The 19,958-nt window shown below is 35.3% G+C and overlaps 1 protein-coding gene across 6 annotated transcripts in view; it reads right to left on the bottom strand.

Moving 5' to 3' along the window:
- The window catches only part of COL11A1 (collagen type XI alpha 1 chain), a 132,188-nt gene that overhangs the window by 95,200 nt on the left and 17,030 nt on the right, over positions 1 to 19,958 (bottom strand). For 5 of the 6 annotated variants that reach the window (XM_053984536.1, XM_053984533.1, XM_053984531.1 and 2 more), the window contains exons 3-5: positions 17,784 to 17,997; positions 15,225 to 15,387; positions 2,814 to 2,942 (exon numbers count right to left, since the gene is read on the bottom strand). In XM_053984536.1, the coding sequence (XP_053840511.1) occupies positions 2,814 to 2,942; positions 15,225 to 15,387; positions 17,784 to 17,997 (506 nt within the window). Of the gene's footprint in view, positions 1 to 2,813; positions 2,943 to 15,224; positions 15,388 to 17,783; positions 17,998 to 18,968; positions 19,001 to 19,958 lie in introns of those variants that run through there. The other variant, XM_053984535.1, reaches the window with a different exon arrangement.

The raw sequence follows: 19,958 nt of genomic DNA, 5'->3' as shown, positions 1-19,958 counted from the left end.
GCCCTGGATCTTTGCATATGGTAAGTGAGCCACATATGTGATGATGCAGTCTATGTTTCAAGTGAGAGCATGCAGAAGTAATATGGCATCTGAATTCTTACTTCTTTATTTGCAAACTAACACACACATTGTACTATTTTGGGGAAAAAATTCCCCTTCTTTAACAATTAGAATATTTTGAAGCTAGTGCCCAACAAATATTTTCAGCTTCTGCTGGTTTAATCCAGACTCTGAAGACACAATCTTGCCTAGCCTTTTGCCCAGTTTTCCCTCTTCCCTCTTCCTACCACAAGAGTTTGTGTGAAAACATTGAAGATCAAACCATGAAACCAATCAAGCTGAACAATAATCTTTCCATGTTGCCTTTCAGCATGATTAGTATCCCAGATGGGGACAATCTGCTGCAGATGAAAGGTTCTTCTGTTACCACATGCATGCAGACTGTTATTGCAGTGTACTACTGAGTTCATCATGTTTGCCCTGCAGTTATTTCTTTGTCTTGTATGTGTGTAACATTGCCTTCATTTGTGTTCCCATCACTGCTTACTGCTCTGCAGTATCATGACTGACAAATTTTAATGCCATCCATTTTGCACACATTTCTGTATTTCTAGCACAATTACTAAGAAACTCTACTAAAAATTTAATTTGGTGACAGCTCGTTGTTTATAGTTATTTCTGAAATAAGGCACCCAGATTCAAATCTCTTTGTCACCTACATTACTATACAATACCTTTCTCTAAAAAGTTAAAATATCATATGTTCACAAGTCAAAAGCTTTGGTCTTAAGTCTATAAATTCTATCAATATCACTAATCAAAGTTGTAATCTCCTCAAAACATGCAATCAAGCATTCCAAAACAATTATTTTTCTTATAGACTAGATGCAAATGTATTTTCATCTTTTAACATCTTATTTAGTTTTGCAATTACAGTTTACAAAAATCTGCACTGCTATCTTCTATAAATTCTTTCAGTATCAAAATAAAGCTTGTTTCATTTATTTCCTTAAAATAAATTATCTGTGTGATTTGACAGGCTGCTTCTCAAAAGATAACAAAGTAGCCTGCCTCAACAAGCTGGTTTTTTACTATTTAGCAGATTATTCTATAATTCTATAAATTCAGTCTGCCATTTATTCTATTTCATATTTATCACATTGGTAGCATTGCTGATGCAATTATTTTAGATCACTATTACACATTGAAGAGATCTATTGACTTCACTGGGAATAATTATGCAAAGTGACATAAACTCATGGAGCACAGCAAGGAAATTGTGTCTTAGGTCAGAAAGCTAAGAAAAATAATCCAATCACCACTCTCAGCAAAAAATAAAATAAATAGAAACAGAAGTTCTCCATTTTATTAATCATTGAGTGCTCTTCAATTTGTTTTCAAATTAATTTTATGTTACACTACAAATTAAGATCCTTGATTTTACATTTTTCTCTGTAGGTACTCCCACAAACTCTGTGTGTTACCAAGAGGGAAAAATAGGCCTTTGAAAAACACATTAAAAACCACTAAACCCAAGAGGAACCAAATAGAAGTAAATCCCAGGAAAATTCCCAAGCAAAATTTAAATTTTCTTTGAAACTTAATTATGAAAAAAAAATTAGATTTGCTATCTGTTTTTGTCTTTGAATAAATTACCAGCACTATGTTTTCACTCTGTTCTGGTTTGGAATATGGAGATCCAGGTATGCAGGCACATGGACAGCAGGTCCTCTGGGATCCTCCTGAAAAGCCCAGACCCCACACACTGTAATGCAGTGTAGATCCTCTGCCTGTGTGTAGGTCACTTGACACATCTTGAACTACACCTCAGATGGAATGGATGTGGGAGGGAGTCCCTCTGAAAAAGTTCTGCACCCTGTGGGTTTTTGTCCCCTGCTGACATAATTTTCAGTCAGAATAAATAGTAACAACAAATAAAATTACCATGTGTTTAGGAAAAGTTCAGTCCCAAAACAGGCTCAAAGCAGACATCTAATAATAATTCAGCAAGTTTTTAATGCTGATCTCTTGAGCAATCAGTAGTAATAACCAGTCAGATCACACATGGTGTGCATACAAGCTGTCCAGAGCCAAGTTCAGTTATGACTTGTTACATTTTAGAAAAGCTTTTCCCTTTACACTGTTCAGTGCAAGTACTTAGAATATGTACAGCCATACATACAAGCGCTCAGAGGTCTAATCTGAAGACCTATCTTGACGTGGGTGAATTACTCATTTTGTGTCTGTGAGAACTGTCTACAGTGACTAATGGTTTCTCTAAATATCTTTCATGTTTCTGGGAAAAATTCCTACTCTGTTTTGTCCTTGCTTGTTTACCTCCTATGAGTGGAACTGGCTGAAATACTTCTGTGTGCACGTGCATTTGTGCACGCAGCTCATTAAAGCTCAGGGCACTTTTAACAGGAGAAGTTTACAATTGAGGGATACTCAAAGATACCACATCTTTCAAATGTGGCATTTGTTGAAATCCAGCATAAGTAAAATTATAAAGCTACACAGGAAGAATAAATATGCATGAGTAGACAAACTCATACTGCCATAATTTTTTTAAAAAAGAATTACAGTTTAACTTCACTGAGCATGCTGATTGTTCAAATACAACCAGGGTGATAGGTTCCTTCAAATGCTTGACATAAATGAGTGAACAGCAAAAATGAATGCACTCCTGCAACCTGATTTCTTCACCTCTAGAACAATGCATGCCATTTAGGTGGAAGTGTTCCTTGGGTAACTTTTCTCCAGCACAACCACTAATGTGCAATAAATCCAGTAATACACGACTGATTACTCACCTCATCAACTCGAGGATCTTGAGCCTGAGCAGCATTGGGCACTGGGGAGTCACAGTCTGGGCTATAATGCTCACAATAGTCAAATGCAGCTCTGGGATCAGCTATAATCAACAGCTGCTGGATCTCACCCTGCAGAAAAACATATGCAGATTAAATAACAAAACCAAAGGTAGTCTACAGTTCATCAGGAGTACAGAGTTCTCATTCAGAAACAAAACCAGGCACATAATACTTAGATATTTCCATCTGTGGTTATAAATAACATATCCACTTAATTTCTGCTGCTATTACGGAAAGCAACTATTGTTCACATGGCAAAACAATGCAAATTAATACCAAATGGACTAGGTGCAAAATTCTGGCTTAAAATCATGTCTGGTTTTGAAAGGAGAAAGTGAGAAGGTGTAAGTTCTGATCTGTGATTTTCATGCTGTTTGTTTACTTCTACACTGGGAATCAGTCTAAATTCCTAAGACTTAATTCAGGGCACTTCCTATTACCAGCATGCAGCTCAGCATGCAAGTGATCTACAGTATAATTATGAGTTTGCATCACATATGCAGTCTCAAAGGAGACAAATAAAATAAAATAAAATAAAATAAAATAAAATAAAATAAAATAAAATAAAATAAAATAAAATAAAATAAAATAAAATAAAATAAGTCTTTACCAGAGACATTTATTTGAATAAAATATAATTGAGCACTGTGTAAATACATACTATAAATTGTGTTGAAAAAAATGCAACTGCTAAAAATGTTAGTTTTGCCTCTATTTCCATATATTATGCATAAAAACAACATCACAGAAAGAGGCACACTATTCGGAATAATAAAAATGGTTCTGCTGAGATCCCCTACAGAGATCTCGTATGTTTATCATTTTCCACAGAAAGCTGTCTGGTATCCACTGTATTTCTTAACATGGTGGTACTATTTAAGAACTATTAGGTTAATTTCTGCCAACATTTCCACTATAAATTTTCTCATCCAGGAGCTTCTTATGCTTACACAAAAATAAGTTTGTTGGAAATTGGCACATGTTCTTGGTCAAAACCCATTAAATCCAATCTCTCACTATTTCCCCACAAGGGAGTGATTTTTAAGATTTATATACTTCTAGCAGGATTTTTTTTCTTTTACCCAAAATAGGGACAAATTAATACCTTTGTTATTATACCTGTGCCTGTTTCGTGTTTAAAGACAAGATATCATAACTGATTAAAATCTGTGGGTGGGAAAACTCATAATTCTCTCAGTATTTCCAGAATCACTTTACATCTATCATAACAGTAACCTTTAACAAATTAAGAAAACTGGAGAATATTTTAAAATAATAAATAATAATAGCAACATTCCTTCCTTTCAAAATGAAAAAACAGAGACATAAGCAAAATTTCCTCAAACTGAAAAAAAAAAAAAAATCAAGCAATAATCTGCAGTTTTACTAGTTCTACATTTTTTTTACCAATTTTTCAGTCATGAAGTAGGAAATAGTTTCATAGCACATAATGGCTATATTATGTGTCTGCTTCTTACAGTACTCTAAGCCCACTTCACTTTTATAGACTCACGTGTGTCTCAGATTAATTTAGATTTAGAATATTTATTTCTAAGCTACCAGAAATACTACAAATGCAGCAGTTTGTTTCTCTGTCAGCGGTTCTGGACTGTCTCCTTTATTTTCCTTAATTCACTAATGCTTCGTGATTTGGACATCTTACAAAACCTACTACACACAGAGAAAAGTTCCCCCCTTTGATTTCTTTCATGACTCCCTCAAGAGCTGGAGTGCTTTGAGAGGTTTTGTACAGTCACTGTCAATCTGAGCTATGCATCCCCAATCTCCAGCAAAGTGTTTCCAAAGCGCTCTGCCCTTTCTCTTTCACCAACCACATTAAAACCAAGTGAGGCAGAGGAAAAAATGAGAGAGAATAAGACAAAAGAGGTAAGTGACCCTTTTGAGCAACCTAGAGGTGGATGTGTAGAACCTCTGTCCTCACCCTGCTGAGTTCAAGTCATGGTCTTGCTCTTTGGCCCTGAGCATTCCTGGCTGTCTGAGGTGCCTGGACAGATCTCTGTGTCTGCAGAGTGCCAGCCAGCGGGAGCCGTGCCCAAAAGGCTCCTGAAACTACTGTTTAGTCAGAGAGCCTAAGAGAACACAGGTCCAGGAATACAGCCAGTACTCTGGAGCTTTGTGCTGGTCTTGAATGCCATGGAATTTTGGCACTGAGTTCTGTTGGACTGTGTGTTTGCAAGAAGCACTCGGTATGCTGTTACCACTTGGCTTAAATGTGACTAAATTGGTTAAAGCTGTTCCTGATCCATTGACTGTATTTCCCAGCCCCGCCTGTCTGCCTGTCATGGCTCCACATAGATGGAGGCCCTCAGAAATCCTACACAGAATACATACATTTTTACAGAATACATACATTGCTACTGGCTATAAATGTCTGAGAAGTTTACTGAAGAACTGATTGATTTTACATTTGGAATCCCAAATGTTAATTTCCCTCTTTTTCCTCAAAGATGTACTATGAAAATATTTCCAGTAAATTATTCATTTTCCTTTTCTATTTCTTGTTTTTATTTTCTGTCTTTGCTAATTAAATTGTTTCTCTGAGTATTTTGTTCCATGAAGCATTGGCTGTACTGTAAGAATAATTCAAGAATTTTCCTTTCAGATCAAGTCAGTCATACCAGTTCATGAAGTTCCACGGGCATTACTGCAGATTTCATTACTGTGATTTAGTTACCATTCTAAGGTATTTGTTGGACAAATCTATACTCTTTCTCTTTGAAAATTTTTCACAGAATTGCATCAGACTTTATAAACACATTGTTTGATTTTAACTGCTTGATTTGTGAGACCAAAATAGAATTTATAAAGTTCCTTGCAAATAAACTACAAATAATCTGGTCATATTTCATGACCTGGAGTCATAAATGAGGCACGTAAAGATCTACCTGCACAAGTCCTGAGAACTTTGAATTATGGGTTATTAAGAATTCCAATATCTGACCTGTAAAAAAATACTGAGGTATCTAAACATATATGCATATGTCATATCATTTTTCTTATATGAAAATTTCAGGAACAAAGGATGTCTCATGGGGTAGGGTGATGAAAGCAAGAGAGAGAGCAAAAATGGAGAAAGAAAAATAGATTAAAATGTACAAATACACTTGAGCATCCTTAAAGTACTCTGAAGAGTGCATAGAGAAAAAAAGGAAGTACAAAAGCCTACGGTCTATAGACTAGTTCTTCCTTCTCTACAAAATTATCATGACCACATCTGTTGGCAAAGACTGCTCAGGCAATTTCAAAGTTGGAAGTTGCTATCTAGCATGTTATGGAAGTAAAGCCTTCCATGTCTCTGCTGAGCCAGTCATCCACCATGTTTTGGTGTCAGAGGTAAGAGGGATGGCAGCAGAAGGCAGACACAGAGAACGTGTGCTGGGGTATACACAGCCACTTTTTCATATTAATACCCGTAACAAACTGCCTGCTTAACTTGCCCCAAAAAGTTCTAAAAGCCTAGTTGACCTTTGAGAATCATAAACTTCTGCCTTGTAACAATTTATTTTTTTCCTGGATAACAGTTAAAACAATGTATTTTAAACAGTGGTTTGGCAGATATTTAATGTAACTTGCTAGTTAGGGATAAGAAAGATGAAAGCTACATCCCAGTTGTCCAGAAGTAGTGGAGAACATCCAGCAAGGTATTCTATATAACATTAACTATACAAGTACTTTGGAAGCAAATTTTAAATCTTAATATTTCGTTTGGATCCTAAATTCTTTATAGAAATAGGCACTAAGTTGTTAAAGCCAACATACAACTCACAAAGGCAATGCACAGTTCAATAATTCATTGTAATCTGGAATAAAGATAGTTAAAATCTATGAACATTTTCTTTCCTCTTTATTTCAGGGATGTGGTCATAATTAAAATCAGAGACTTTTGAATCAGCCTTATGGTTATATGAAAAAATCTGCCTGAACCAAGATACAATATCTTGTCCACCAATTATGCCTAGTATGAAAACATGGTAGAGAAGGATTCTTCTAAGAGGTACTCCACCAAATAAGTTATTCTTTACAGAATCCTCCAAGAGTACTAAAAGGAGTTTTTTAGCTTGAGGAATTATTCACTTTGTTGCATGCCAGAGCAAATGTGGAGAACCAGGTTAGAGAGCTAGAAGGAGAATAAGTTCAAATCAGTAGAACTCCCACCTGCTGGAACAACTGCACACACATTCACTCACATCAACTGTTCTACTACAAGGAACAGCCCAGCTAAGAATGAGAAGTGTGTGCTGAATTCATTCATTGAAAATTCCTCTGTGAATCTCACAGACATTCCACAGTGACATCCTGGAATAAGAAAATTTATGTGTTTGTACACTTCCAGGACATGCTGAAAAACTCAAAGCAGTAATGCACAAGGTGAGGTGTCTGCACTGGAAAAACAGCTTTGATATGAAAACAGTGCAACACTAGAAAAATGCAGTGTTGAATGCCAAAAAAAGAAATGGAGACTAAATTTGCAGGAAAGCAGTAAACTAACAAGTTTTCTTTCCAATTTTGGCTACATCTTCATGTAATTATTGCCTGAGTCTCGTGGTAGAAATTGCTACATGTGTTTCCAAATTTTGGAGTCTTCCTTAGATTCCACAGCAGAAATAGGAACAAAGAAAATTTCCAGTTAGATATGGTGTCAGATTTTCTCAATGATGTAAATCATCAAGGGCCTGACTAATTATTGTTATATCAATAAATGCTAATAGCAGCTTATTACCTTAATTGACTTCATAAAAAGTTTTAGATATCTGTCTTGAAACATTCTCTTTTCCTTCTAACAAGGTAATCTTACTAATGCTTTCTAAATATGGTGCATTAGAGAATTACAACCATAAAGTAGTCCATTTATAGTCTATATATTACCTAAAAGTTCCTATCATTGAAAAAAGACACCTCTACTATCAACAGCCACAGCATTAAAATGGCAAAAGTACGGATTCACAGAAAGCTGTAAGGGCACTGTACAAAGAAATCAGTGCAGAAATTACTGTTTTCTTCCAGTCTGTAAAATTTTAATGGTCTAGTTGTTCCCTAGTACCACAAGAAACTCAAACAGTTCAGGGGCACATTTAGGGATATCTCTTTTACAAGAATTTTAATAAAACAATAACCCTGCCAGGTGAAAGTTATTTTGTCCAGGGAATAGCAGGTAAGCATTACTTCAGAAGCTCTGCAGAAAAAAAAAATCCCCAGCAATTACTTAAATGACTAATTTATATACTAGAGGTTCAAAAATACTTTCTACAACTAGAGTGTGAGGGTTAGAATTAGCAAAATACATCTTACTGATTCACACTGGATAACTAGTATGTGTTATGTGCTTATAAGGATAATTAGATTGTAAAGATGTTTACATAAATGGTGATAAAAGCAAAAAAAAAGCAGTGCTCGGCACTAAATCAACTCAGAACAACAAATTCAATATCTTTCATTTTAATACTATGGCTAAAGCCTGAAATTACAAAGTGAGTTTTTCAGTAGATCAGCAGAAATCAGCACAAATATCCCAACCTGGGTATTTGTGCCAACTTTCTCTAATTAGTTATGTGACAGTACAGCTATAGACTCCAAAGAACAAAAGTCTAGACAGCATAGATATTATTACTATAGAATTTAGAAAAACCTGCTGCAGAATTCATTTAATCTTCCTGCAAAGATTTGAGGGATTGAGGAATTCCAGGAGCTTTTAATATAATATTCCATAACCCAGGCCCACTGTATAATATAGCTGGAGAAAGATATTTAGAGCCTGCCAGACTGAAGCACTGTAAAAGCAATAAATTGTGAAAGCACAATACTGCACAGGTCAAAGTTTCCACAGAAATCAATGTCTTCTGGATTCTTTGAACACCATGCTTATAGAAGGATAAATTCAGCTTGGTTAAGAAATAGGTTGATATGCCAATTATAATTTTTGACCTTCCAAACATAGCTGTTCACAAAGGCAACTGCAATTCTTGGCTGAGAGATTAAATTTTACTACAATGCCTATGCAACAGCAAGTGTACACAGACACAGGCATACACATGTGCCCAAGGACATCCTATTTTCTAGATAAAAGATCTACAAATCTCTTACATTTTAATGTATACATTTTAATAAATGAGATGATAATAAATCCTATCTGTCAAATCTTTTAAAGCTGATGCAGCATGCAGCATTCTTTGATCCCAGGTTGTTAATTTTAAAGGTAGTTACAGAGAGTTTTGTTAAATGACCATTCCTTTGTTTCTTGGGAACATTCCTTGACAATGAACTTGAATTCCAATGAATTATGAGAACTTTGCCTTCTTCTTCTCTCCCCCTCCTGCTTCCAAAAATAAGAAAGGGAAACTGGATTTACCTTTATTCATTGAACATAAGTTTGGAAATACTATAAAAAATTAATAAACACCAGATTACCATTCTTTGAGATAAAAAAAGAATAAAGTAAACCAAAACAAGCCAAATAGAAAGCTTTTGTAAGAAACCCTGATTTTTTATTAGGTGCCTCTGAAATGAAAAAATTGTCTTTGTTTTACTTTTTTTTGGTGTTGGTTTTCTTTTTACTTCTCAGTGCTCAAGTTGTCCACTTACTCTGGTGTTGGTATCTAAAAGGCTGATTCTAAGTATTTTTGCCTGGAATGTTAAACATTTCTTTTTAGTCTGACAGACAGTCAGTGGGTCAGCAGCAATTACTGCATTACTATAGGGGGAATAATTTTGGCAGTGTGTCCATGAGCTGGTGGTGCAGCTCCACAGAGCAGTGTGAAGCAGAGGATACTGAGGACCCCTCTTTCACACTCCATGCTGGGGGCACTTTGGGCTGGCTGCTCTGTTCTACTTTAGCTGTACAGCAAATCTGAGCAGTCAGTGAAGTTCTACTCATTCTGCTCCTGTCTGCACTTGCACTCTGGGGCTTCCCATGCTCACAGATATGTGAGGGACAGATCTTCAACTGCAGGCTAACACACATTGCTGCCAGGACACTCTCAGTCTATCTCCAGATGCTCCAGTTGCTCACTTGGCTACTCCTATTGCTTTAAACAGGAATCACATGCTGTACACAAGTGTTTTATTGCTTTTTTTCATGAGAACAGATTAATGCCTAAAATCTAAAAAATCAAAATCGAAACCCTTTATTAACAAGTATTACTGCAAGGATTTAATCTATAAACTCTGTGCTGTTAAAGCTTCCATGGACTTTAAATGAGAGTCTTATACATCAGGTTTTGTCTTGTTATATTTGTTTCCAGAAAAGTGCCTAAAAAATTATGGTATTGGTCTGATGTGTGGAGTTTTGAAGGAAAAGAAGGTGTCTATAGGGAAATATCTGCATAAAGACTCTGTTAGTTATTAAGTTATTATAAAATACTTATAAAAAATTTGGATTGTTCACACCAACAGTACTAAATGAGGAGTGACAAATCCTTAAAGCTGGCAAAGAATAAAAAGATCTCTATTATTTATAAAACATGTAAGCTACAAATATATTTCAATGGATACAATTCAAAATTCCTTTACTAGGTGCCATGTTCCAGCATCTAACTCATTTTTTCTTCCTTTTTTATTATTTTTTTTTAATTTTTTTTTTCATTTGCATTTTGGGAATTCTCTTCTTTGCAGCAAGCACTTACAAAGCAGCTGTTCTTGCAATATGTATTTGAAAACACAGAAGACATGAATTTCAAAAGACACATATAAAAGTTTGAGGAATGTTGTGACAGTCTTTCAAAAACAAGCATTTACAAATTAGTTCCGCTGATATCAAAAGATTCACTTCAGTGAACAAGGGCTTAGCAGTGTAAATGAAGGTCTCATAATTTGGCAGTTAATAATAATACAGTTTCTAGACAGCATAATTTTATTATTTTAAGATGCATTTATGGTTCATAATTTGCTTCTCATCATTTGTATGCACCTGATGTGTAGAGCTTGCTGAATTCACTATCTTGTTTTTAACATCATATTGATTTCCATATTAACAAAGCACAATGTCACAAAATCTCAGATTAGCAATTATATTCAGGAATGAGCAGCAGGCAACTCCAAATTGGAATTTTCTCACATAAAACACACAACTGCCCACTAGATTTAGAAAACACTTTAGATATTTTTTCTTGCTTTTACAGCTAAACCAGAATCTTTCTGACAGCATCAGTAAAAAAAAAAAAGGCTCTTAGCTTTAGCACCAGTAGGTAAACTTACCAAAGAATATTTTGTGTTTTGGATATACAAAACCAGTGGATTTGGGAGTGATTGATCATGTTCTCAGGACACTAATCAGCCCTTTCCTTCTTTCAGTGATCTACCTGATCTCTGGACACCCAGTATGCTTACTTATTCAGAAATTATTGATCATCATGAGGTCATGTCACACCCATGAAAATGTATGCACTTAAAATTTGCCAGTGTTTTATAACATATTCTTGTGTTACTGCCAGAATCAGAACAGAGGACAACTGCCTAGAAAACAGAGGTCGTTATTAAGAACAAAAATAAAAGAAAAGGAAATGGAAATAGTCAAGAATTTAATTTAGTTAAATCTTGTATTACAAACTTAAAATAACATAATTAGAAAAAAAGAAGAATATTTGAGCCACTGGGATGTAACATTGTTTTAAAGTAAGTGTGGAACATTCCTCACAGGAACAATATTTGTTCTGAAGCTTCTAAATGAATGATCCATGCAAATATGTTAGAGCAATATGACTGAAAGAGTATTCCTTTTTCAAAAGATACAATCAAGTCGTGGGGAGGTCAGAATAAAGTAATAATACCTGTTTTGGACTCATTTGTATATAGCTGCTTTCAATGGGAGTGAGTTACCTTAGAGATGCAATGGGGCTTGGTGCAGTTGTGTTCTGCTGCACACATTGGTACAAGACCAAAAAGAAACCATATCATCTTCTATTAGTAGGTCACTGAAGAATAAGAGTTCATTATATGTATCTACAGGTTATTATTTCCACATTATAAATTTCCATTCCGTTTGAGGAGACTGAAGAGTGCTTCACTGTTCCTATGACCAAAACATTGGTTTATTATGAGAAAAATATAACTATTACCCAAGATAAGATGACCTCTGTGATGCATGGATACAATATTAATCCTTCTGACACTCTGAGCAAAAGGTAATTGCTTTTAGGGGCTTCCTACATTTAAGCTAACAAAGGCTGCAAGTGTCATATGAGAAGTCTGTAGTAAACAGTTTTATGTCTTAAACAGTTAAATCCAATGTCGTGACTGACAACGTCTGGAATTTCCTGCCCACAAAATAAGATACATTGTGCTATGTGTATCTTCAGTGACTATTGTGGTCTCAACGTACAGCAGGGTTCATAACACAGAAATACTAACAAGGAGAACCGTGAAATCACCACAAGTCACTTTGAACTGCCATGAATTACAAAAACAGATCATTTAACACACAATCATGACACTTTCAAGCAGGGATAGATTTCAGGAAACAGCACCAAACTTTAGAAATTTTAGCACCAGTAGCTAAGGGATTGATAAATTCTTGTTAATAAAACAAAAAGAATGCTGTTTAGAGAGTAGAAAAACAGTAGACAAACTCAGCATGAACTAGATTATGTTTTGTTTGGCCAGACTTAGGACAGAGGTCATTTGGCTTGTTCACCCTAGAGAAGAGGAGGCAGAGGTGATACCTCATTGCAGTCTGCAACTTCCTTGAGAGGGGAAGAGGAGGGGCAGGAACTGATCTCTGCTCTGTGGTGACAGTGACAGAACCCAAGGGAATGGCCTGGAGCTGTGCCAGGGGAGGTTTTGGTTGGATATTAGGAAAAGGTTCTTCACCCCAAGGTGGTTGGGCACTGGGACAGGCTCCCTAGGGAAGTGGTGACAGCGCCAGTCTGACAGAGCTCAAGGAGCATTTGGACAATACCCTCAGGCACATGGTGTGATTCCTGGGGTGTCCTGTGCAGGGACAGGAGCTGGACTCGATGATCCTTGTGGGTGCCTTCCAAGTCAGGGTATTCTATGATTCTATTATCCATTAAAAATGTATATGGCCCAGTATTTTTTTAAACTTTGTGGTACATTCTCATTTCAACATGCACATTTTTACCTACATACTTGAACATAGGTATAAATTATTCCATGGTGGCTGTACAATAACAAAGAAAGCAGAAACCTATCCTAAAAGCGAGGATTGCAAGCTTCTAATTTGAGTAAGAGTTAAGACTTAATCTAAACCCCCACCATTTTCAAGAACAGCTTTGTAAGACTGTAGGCGATTTCTCTGAATAAAAAAGGAGAAGAGAGGTGCACTCACTTGAGTAAGAAAACCTAATCACTGAAGAAATTCAGAAATGTACAGTGAGGCTAAAAAAGGTAGAAATGGTGCTGTTCTCAGTACTGAATCTTAAGATTCAGCCTCTGAACTAGCCTTACAGACAGCTGCACAATTTCTTTTGTGAGTCCAAAACCTCCTTCTTAGTGGGTCTCAGCTGGAATTGAAACACTGCCTTGCCATGTCAGTGTACCATATGTCAGAAAAAATCTGGCAGAGAACCAGCTACCGCTACTTTCCTTTTCCCTCCTTCCACAAGTGACAACACCCTTGCAGAAAAGTAATTTTAAGTCATTCCAGCAAATTCTGTAGAGTTATATCCGCGTGTCCATTTTGACTTCATGCAGGTTTGACTTCAAGAAAAATGCAGAGTTATTTTTGATTTTCAGCAGTTAATCTGGTAATTCTGATTTAAATGCTAATTTCAATTTGCTAAGTTATGTCTTCATCCAACTTTACTTACTCTTTCCACAGTTGCACAAAAAAATAATTGAATTCTACCACATCCCTTCCCATCTTTTAAGGTAAATGATAAAATAAATATCTCCCTTTACATACATACCATAAAAAATTATTTCCAAACAGATATTTCAGCACCTCTGAAACTTCGGACGGGTATTTTTATTTAGCCAGTGTGCTGAGTTAAACAAACCAATCATCAGCATTTAACTATTGTGCATTTCCCTGCTTGAAAACTTTTTAAATGGCTACAAATTTGCAAGAACTAGCCAGACCCTGCTGCTTTAGCTTCTATTATAATCTAAAATCACATGGAAAAAAAATAGTTCATCTAATTTTATTTTTCTCTGAATTCTTTTTTACTTATGCATATTCACATAGCACACATTTTTGACAGTTTATTGTCAAGCACAAATATTGAGGAAACTGGTTTCTCGCCTAAAAAATAAATATAAATGAAAATTTAAAGTAATTATCCCATGAGCAGACCAAAAAATCCTTGTCACATCCCAGACAGAGGCAACTGTGGAATTCATCTTCAAAGAAAAAATAATGTTCCTCAGATGTGCAAATTTTACTGGGGACTACAGGTGAATTAGGCTGCAAATAGCAAACATATCATACGGCTTGATCCTCTAAATCACCCCAGAAATTTCCGTATTCAAAAGGCTCACAATTCATCATGCCCGTGGACAACAAAGATAACAATGCCACAATGTTACACTCAAAATTCCTATTTCCCCACTTGATACCTATGCAGCTTCTCAAGCATATGTTCTGCTTAAAGCTAGGATTAAAACTGTGACCATTTATAGAGCACAGATGTTCTGTAGATGAAATAACTACCAATCTGCAATTTCTTATTTTTCATTTATAATTTAATTTTTTCAATTTTAACCATTGTATAACAATGTTATAAAAGAAACACAGTAGTGTAGATTTATGAAGTTTCATAATTAGTCTGTAAAAATAATTATTGACCTAAGGATTCTACCCAGAAAGGCCTCATGATTGGCATTTACTTGCTTCCTTAAAGACATTTTACTCTTCATATATGTACTTCTTGGCCAGTAAATGATGGAAACATATATGTCCTTATTGCCAAAGTATGTTCCATTTACTGGAAAGAGTAATAGGTGGGATAAACAGTATAACAGATTCATATTACACAGGAAACTTTCCAGGTCCTTCTCCCCTGCTCTCAAATACTGTTAGCACACACATATATCTGCAAATGTTTAAGAGATACAGAAAGAAAATGATTCAGTATCATACTACACAACTTTTCCTGATTAATTCTCCCAAATATCTCAGGTATCTCAATATTAGGCAGAAAGACAAAAAAAGCAACTCCCTTCCAGATGCAACAAAAAGGACAGAAAAATGCACCAAATCTTCCAACAATACTCCTCCCTGTTTTACTTCTCTTTTATTTCAGTCTATCCTAACAGGTTCTATAAATCAAAGTTTCTACATTATACCAGCATTTGACCTAAAAGATTATTCTGGTTCACATTAAGCACCTCACTCAATACAAAAAAACTCAATTCCATTTGTTCATTATTGATTTGTACCTCAAAAACTTCTTCATCCAGAATCCTGGTTCCAAAGACAGTGATGCCATTGGTGTCCACAACTGTTTTGTCACTTCGGTCAAGTGGTTTTGTAGTTTTTTTGTTACAGTCAACAATCATTGTAACACTCTTTTTCTCCACACTGATAGCTACTCGATGCCACCTATTAAAAAAACCCAATATAATTTGACTGTAATTTATGTTTTTAAAACTAGGTCATCGTGTTCTTATCAAATCAGTTTATAGGAGATGATGCACCAATTAATTCACAGATAAAATTTAAAATGCCTCCTTTTCTTTCTTCTTTACATACAAAAGTGTATGAAGTGTTTTGACTAGTTGCTGTATATATTCTGTCCCTCAGCACAAAGGGGTCTCATCCACAGTTGAGAACACCCTCTGTAAGGTGAAGCTCAAGCTGATGTTGTCTGCAGCTTTAACCAGAGAACATTACCAAACTCAAATTAGATGTCAGTGCACAGTTCACATTTTAATAGATTGAACAGTCTGACAGCAGATTCTTTTTTATGAATGTGTTTGATTTTTCAAATTACTTGTGCTAGTATATTAACCCAGCAGGTTATTATTTACAATTTACAATTCATTATTTTTTCTGTGTGATCAACTGTCAAAATTTTACCATGTTCTTTTACATATTTGAAGGTATTCCATAGCTATAGGGATTTTTCAAATACATACAAACAGTTCCAACATAGATAGTTTTCCAGATAAATATATTTACAAATACTTGGTACTATTCCTGCAACAATAGCCTTGCCTACATAATATATGCCAAAAATTGAATGAAGTGATTCAGAGTACTGACAAGTGCCTTTACTTTAGAGACATTTGAGAATAAAGTTTTTGTATGTTTTGCCCAACTCTACTATGCTCTTTATGACACTTTATGAATAATCATGACAGACTACAATAATTTTGTGAGCATCTCTGCTATGACAAATGTTTAAGAACAAAAGCAGAGCACTCTGTAATACACCATGGAGCAAAAGGCTACAGAATGTTTGATAGACCAGGGCTAAAAATGTAAAATATGTCATACTAATGATGGGTAAGAGGAAGGCTGGAATCAAATTATTTTAGTTGGCATTTGTGGCATTAGGGTTGCCTAAATCAGAACGAAAGCTTAGATCATTGTTACAAAGAGTGTCTGTATATCAAAAGGAACACCTTGAAGCTAATGGAATCTGACTGCTAAACAGTATCACTGAGCCAGAACTGTAATTCCATGTTTTCTCTGGAATGCTGTTAAACACTATCATTATAAAAGCAAACTGACCATGCATCCTCAGGCACATTACACTGTTCACACTTTTTAAATATATCTCAGTTTGAGATGAAGGTTGTTGTCCTAGATCCTTCATAAAATAGCTGAGTCAGAAGAAAATTGTTGGCTTATCTTTTGAAAGTGTGTAGAAGCTGAAAGCATAAAATCATAGCTCACTGTGCCTAGGATTGACTCCAGTTGATTTAGAAGTTGTATAGTCTCAGTGTAGGCAATTGTACCAAACTAAGTGAGTTTTTATTTCTTCATTTTAGCTAGTTTATCAACATTTTAGATTAAATTCTTTGTCAAAGCTTTGTTATTTAGCAAAAATCCATTAAAAATTGCTGCTTTTTTTTAATCACTCCTTTTGCTAGGGAATTGAATCAAGTCCAGGTATCATCATATAATTTCATTGTCTGGTAATACTAGGCCAAGCAGACAATTAATTTTTTTCTTTTTTTTTCTTCTTTATTGCTTTATAAACATATTTCATTATAGTTCAATTTTTGCCCTTCTGTGCTGAGTTTTCTTTTGCTTTAGTAAAATTTATTTCTGCATATCTCTGAAGACTGTGGTCGCTCCTCTTGGACTGCAGCACAGCAAATAAAACGCCTTTGAAAGAATGAATGTCCTTTTACAAGCACTAGAACAACATTCCCAAAGAATGATTGCTTGTCTACAAAGCTACAAAAAACTAAAAACTGCATTACTAATGCAACAGGTATTTGAGATTAATTTCTTTACTGTGGGTGCAGTATAAATACTTATTCTTTCTTGATTTCCTTATACATAGGATTTCCTTATACATAGATATCTCAAGCTATTTTATTTCTCTGCTGGTTTGGGTCTGGATAGAAGAAATTCTATGCTGTCTTGTCAACTTGTCTTCGTGATGCCTACCACCTTTAAGTAGACCAGACATTTCTTTTAGTGAGACTGTTCCTTGAGACTTTTTGAAAACAGCTGCTTTGTATATTGCATGGAAGAATATTCATAGGTTTAGTTGCATTGGATTAACTTCTATTACTATTTCCTCACCCTTGATTTATAAAAATGGCAGATAAAGTGGTTTGTTTCATTTATAGCTATATGGACCATTTGGAGCTGGAACTGTATTCTGCTGCAAAGGTTCTCTAATTTTGTACTACACCAGTCCAACTAGCTAGAAACTATGTTACTGACATATTGAAATATTTAAGAAAACTGTTTATAAATAGATAATCACATATACAGTGGTCTGCAATATGTTCTTAATTTTAAAATTTTACACTTACTTCCCATCAGCAATGTTGACTGTTCTGAAAAGAGGATAGTCTTCTGGGGCAGGTTTTCCATTTTGGTCTTCGAATAGGAAGACAGGGGATCTACCAACTTCAACACCTACTTGCTGAATTCCTTGTTCATTGTAGATAGACAAAAGGAAAGACTGAATACCCTTTTTAGGTTTTACTGTCATTAATATTGAAAAATCTTCTGGAAAACCTCCACCTGTAAACAAAGTTATATATACAGCTATAAATTCAGAAAAGATGAAACCATTTTTCCGTTTTTTCTATAAGCACATAGGATCCAGCATACAAACTGCAGGGTTTTCTAATACTCAAAAATGAGTACATAAAAAATTAAATTAGGAACATTTTCTGTGTCTTTTTTTTTTCCCTTCTGGTCTTTAATGCTTAAAAAGTAAACCTTAATTGTTCTTAAAAACATAACTGGTAAATCATACAATCACAGAATGGTTTGGGTTGAAAGGGACCTTAACCTCATCTTGTGCCACCTCCTGCCACGGGGGGGATGCCACACACTAGACCAGGTTGCTCAGGGCCCTATCCAAAGCTGGCCTTGAACACTTTCAGGGTTGGGGCATCCACAACTTCTGTGGGCAACCTGTTCCAGTGCCTGATCACTCTCTGAGTAAAGAATTTCTTCATAACATCCAGTACTACTCTCTCCTCTTATACTTTAAAGCCATCCCCCCTTGTCCTATCGCTATCTGCCCATATAAATAGTCCCTATCCCTGTTTTCTATAAGCCCCTTTAAGTACTGAAAGACTTAAGAGGTTACTGAAGGCTTAGAGGTTACTGAAACCCCCCTCCCCCAATGGGGTATACTCAGAGCCTTCTCTCCTCCAGACTGAACAAGCCCAGCTCTCTCAGCCTGTCTTTGTAGAAGAGGTGCTCCAAATCTATTGTGAATTCCGGTAATAACACAAAGTGTGAAAGAACCATGGTAGTTTCACATTCACTGTGTTTTTAATCCATCTTCTCTTTAGCAACCTTCTAATTTAAAAATGTGCACTACAGTTTCACTCAACATAACAAGCATCTGTACCATAGGAAAGAAGACTCTCCAGTACTTCAGTAGCCCTTGATAACAATTTATTTTAGTTTGTCTCTCACAATATATATTTGAGTCTTTCTGGAATTATATTGTGCATAACATTAAAAAAATACATAACTGGTTTTCTTCAATGGGAGATTTAAGCAAAATCAAAGACTGTTATTTTCACTTATTTCCTGAGGCTTTCTTTTTGAAGTAGAGATGATGTATCAAACAGTGTTTCCACCTTCACAACTAAAAAGAAACACAATTAAAAGTAGATATATTTTATAAAGGAAGTACTGAAGTGCTTCTCCTGTTGAATCTTGTGGTAAATCTGCATTTCACTTGATGCAAAACTCTCTTAGGCTTAATAACAAACAAAGTATAAGACTGAGATTCTAAAACTCAGAATATGCTCTGGATTCATGTGGCTTCAGCTGTAATTTGACATACAAGAAATAGATGAGAATGTAATTATAACATTGGCAATGAATATAACTGCAGCTTTCTGTGCAGGAGAGTGGATAAAATGTTCTTAAACATTTTAATATAATAGTAGAACAAGTTTTAATAATAATATCTTGTGGTTTTTTAATTAATTAAAGCATGTAAGAATTCATCAACCTCTGATTTTGGAATTTCTTCTTCTGATAGAGAAAATAGAAGATTGTTTCCAACACAGGTATTGTGGGAAAGCGCCAAAGATTCTAGATTCTTCCTTGAAGACAAATTTTTACTTCTTGAATTACAATGTGTAAACAAAATGTGTAGAATTGCCCTTGCTCTTTAAATGACATAATACCCTTGAAAACGAGAACCCCCTGGTCTTACATTTTTATTTTGTCTGCTGCAATGATACTTTATGTGCTTTCTACTTCTTTCTAATTTCTTAATGGAAGCTTGTTGAAACATTGTAGTAACATAGACTATGTTTATACATAGTTTTGACATCTTATTTTGAAGGGATCAAAGCTCAACAGATAGGAAACATTTACTCTGGTGAGTTACTGGTTAAATTTTTTCATGACAGGGTAAAGTACATTAAATTAAACTGTATGTTATACCTTCTAATGTCATAGCAAATAGATGACAAAAAATGGAAAAGAAAGAAGATGACTGTCAACAC

The sequence above is a fragment of the Vidua macroura genome, chromosome 9 (assembly GCF_024509145.1).
Source record: "Vidua macroura isolate BioBank_ID:100142 chromosome 9, ASM2450914v1, whole genome shotgun sequence".
Taxonomy (NCBI): Eukaryota; Metazoa; Chordata; class Aves; order Passeriformes; family Viduidae; genus Vidua; species Vidua macroura.
The sequence above is the reverse complement of the archived record's forward strand: the minus strand, read 5'-3'. Positions and strand labels throughout refer to the sequence as shown.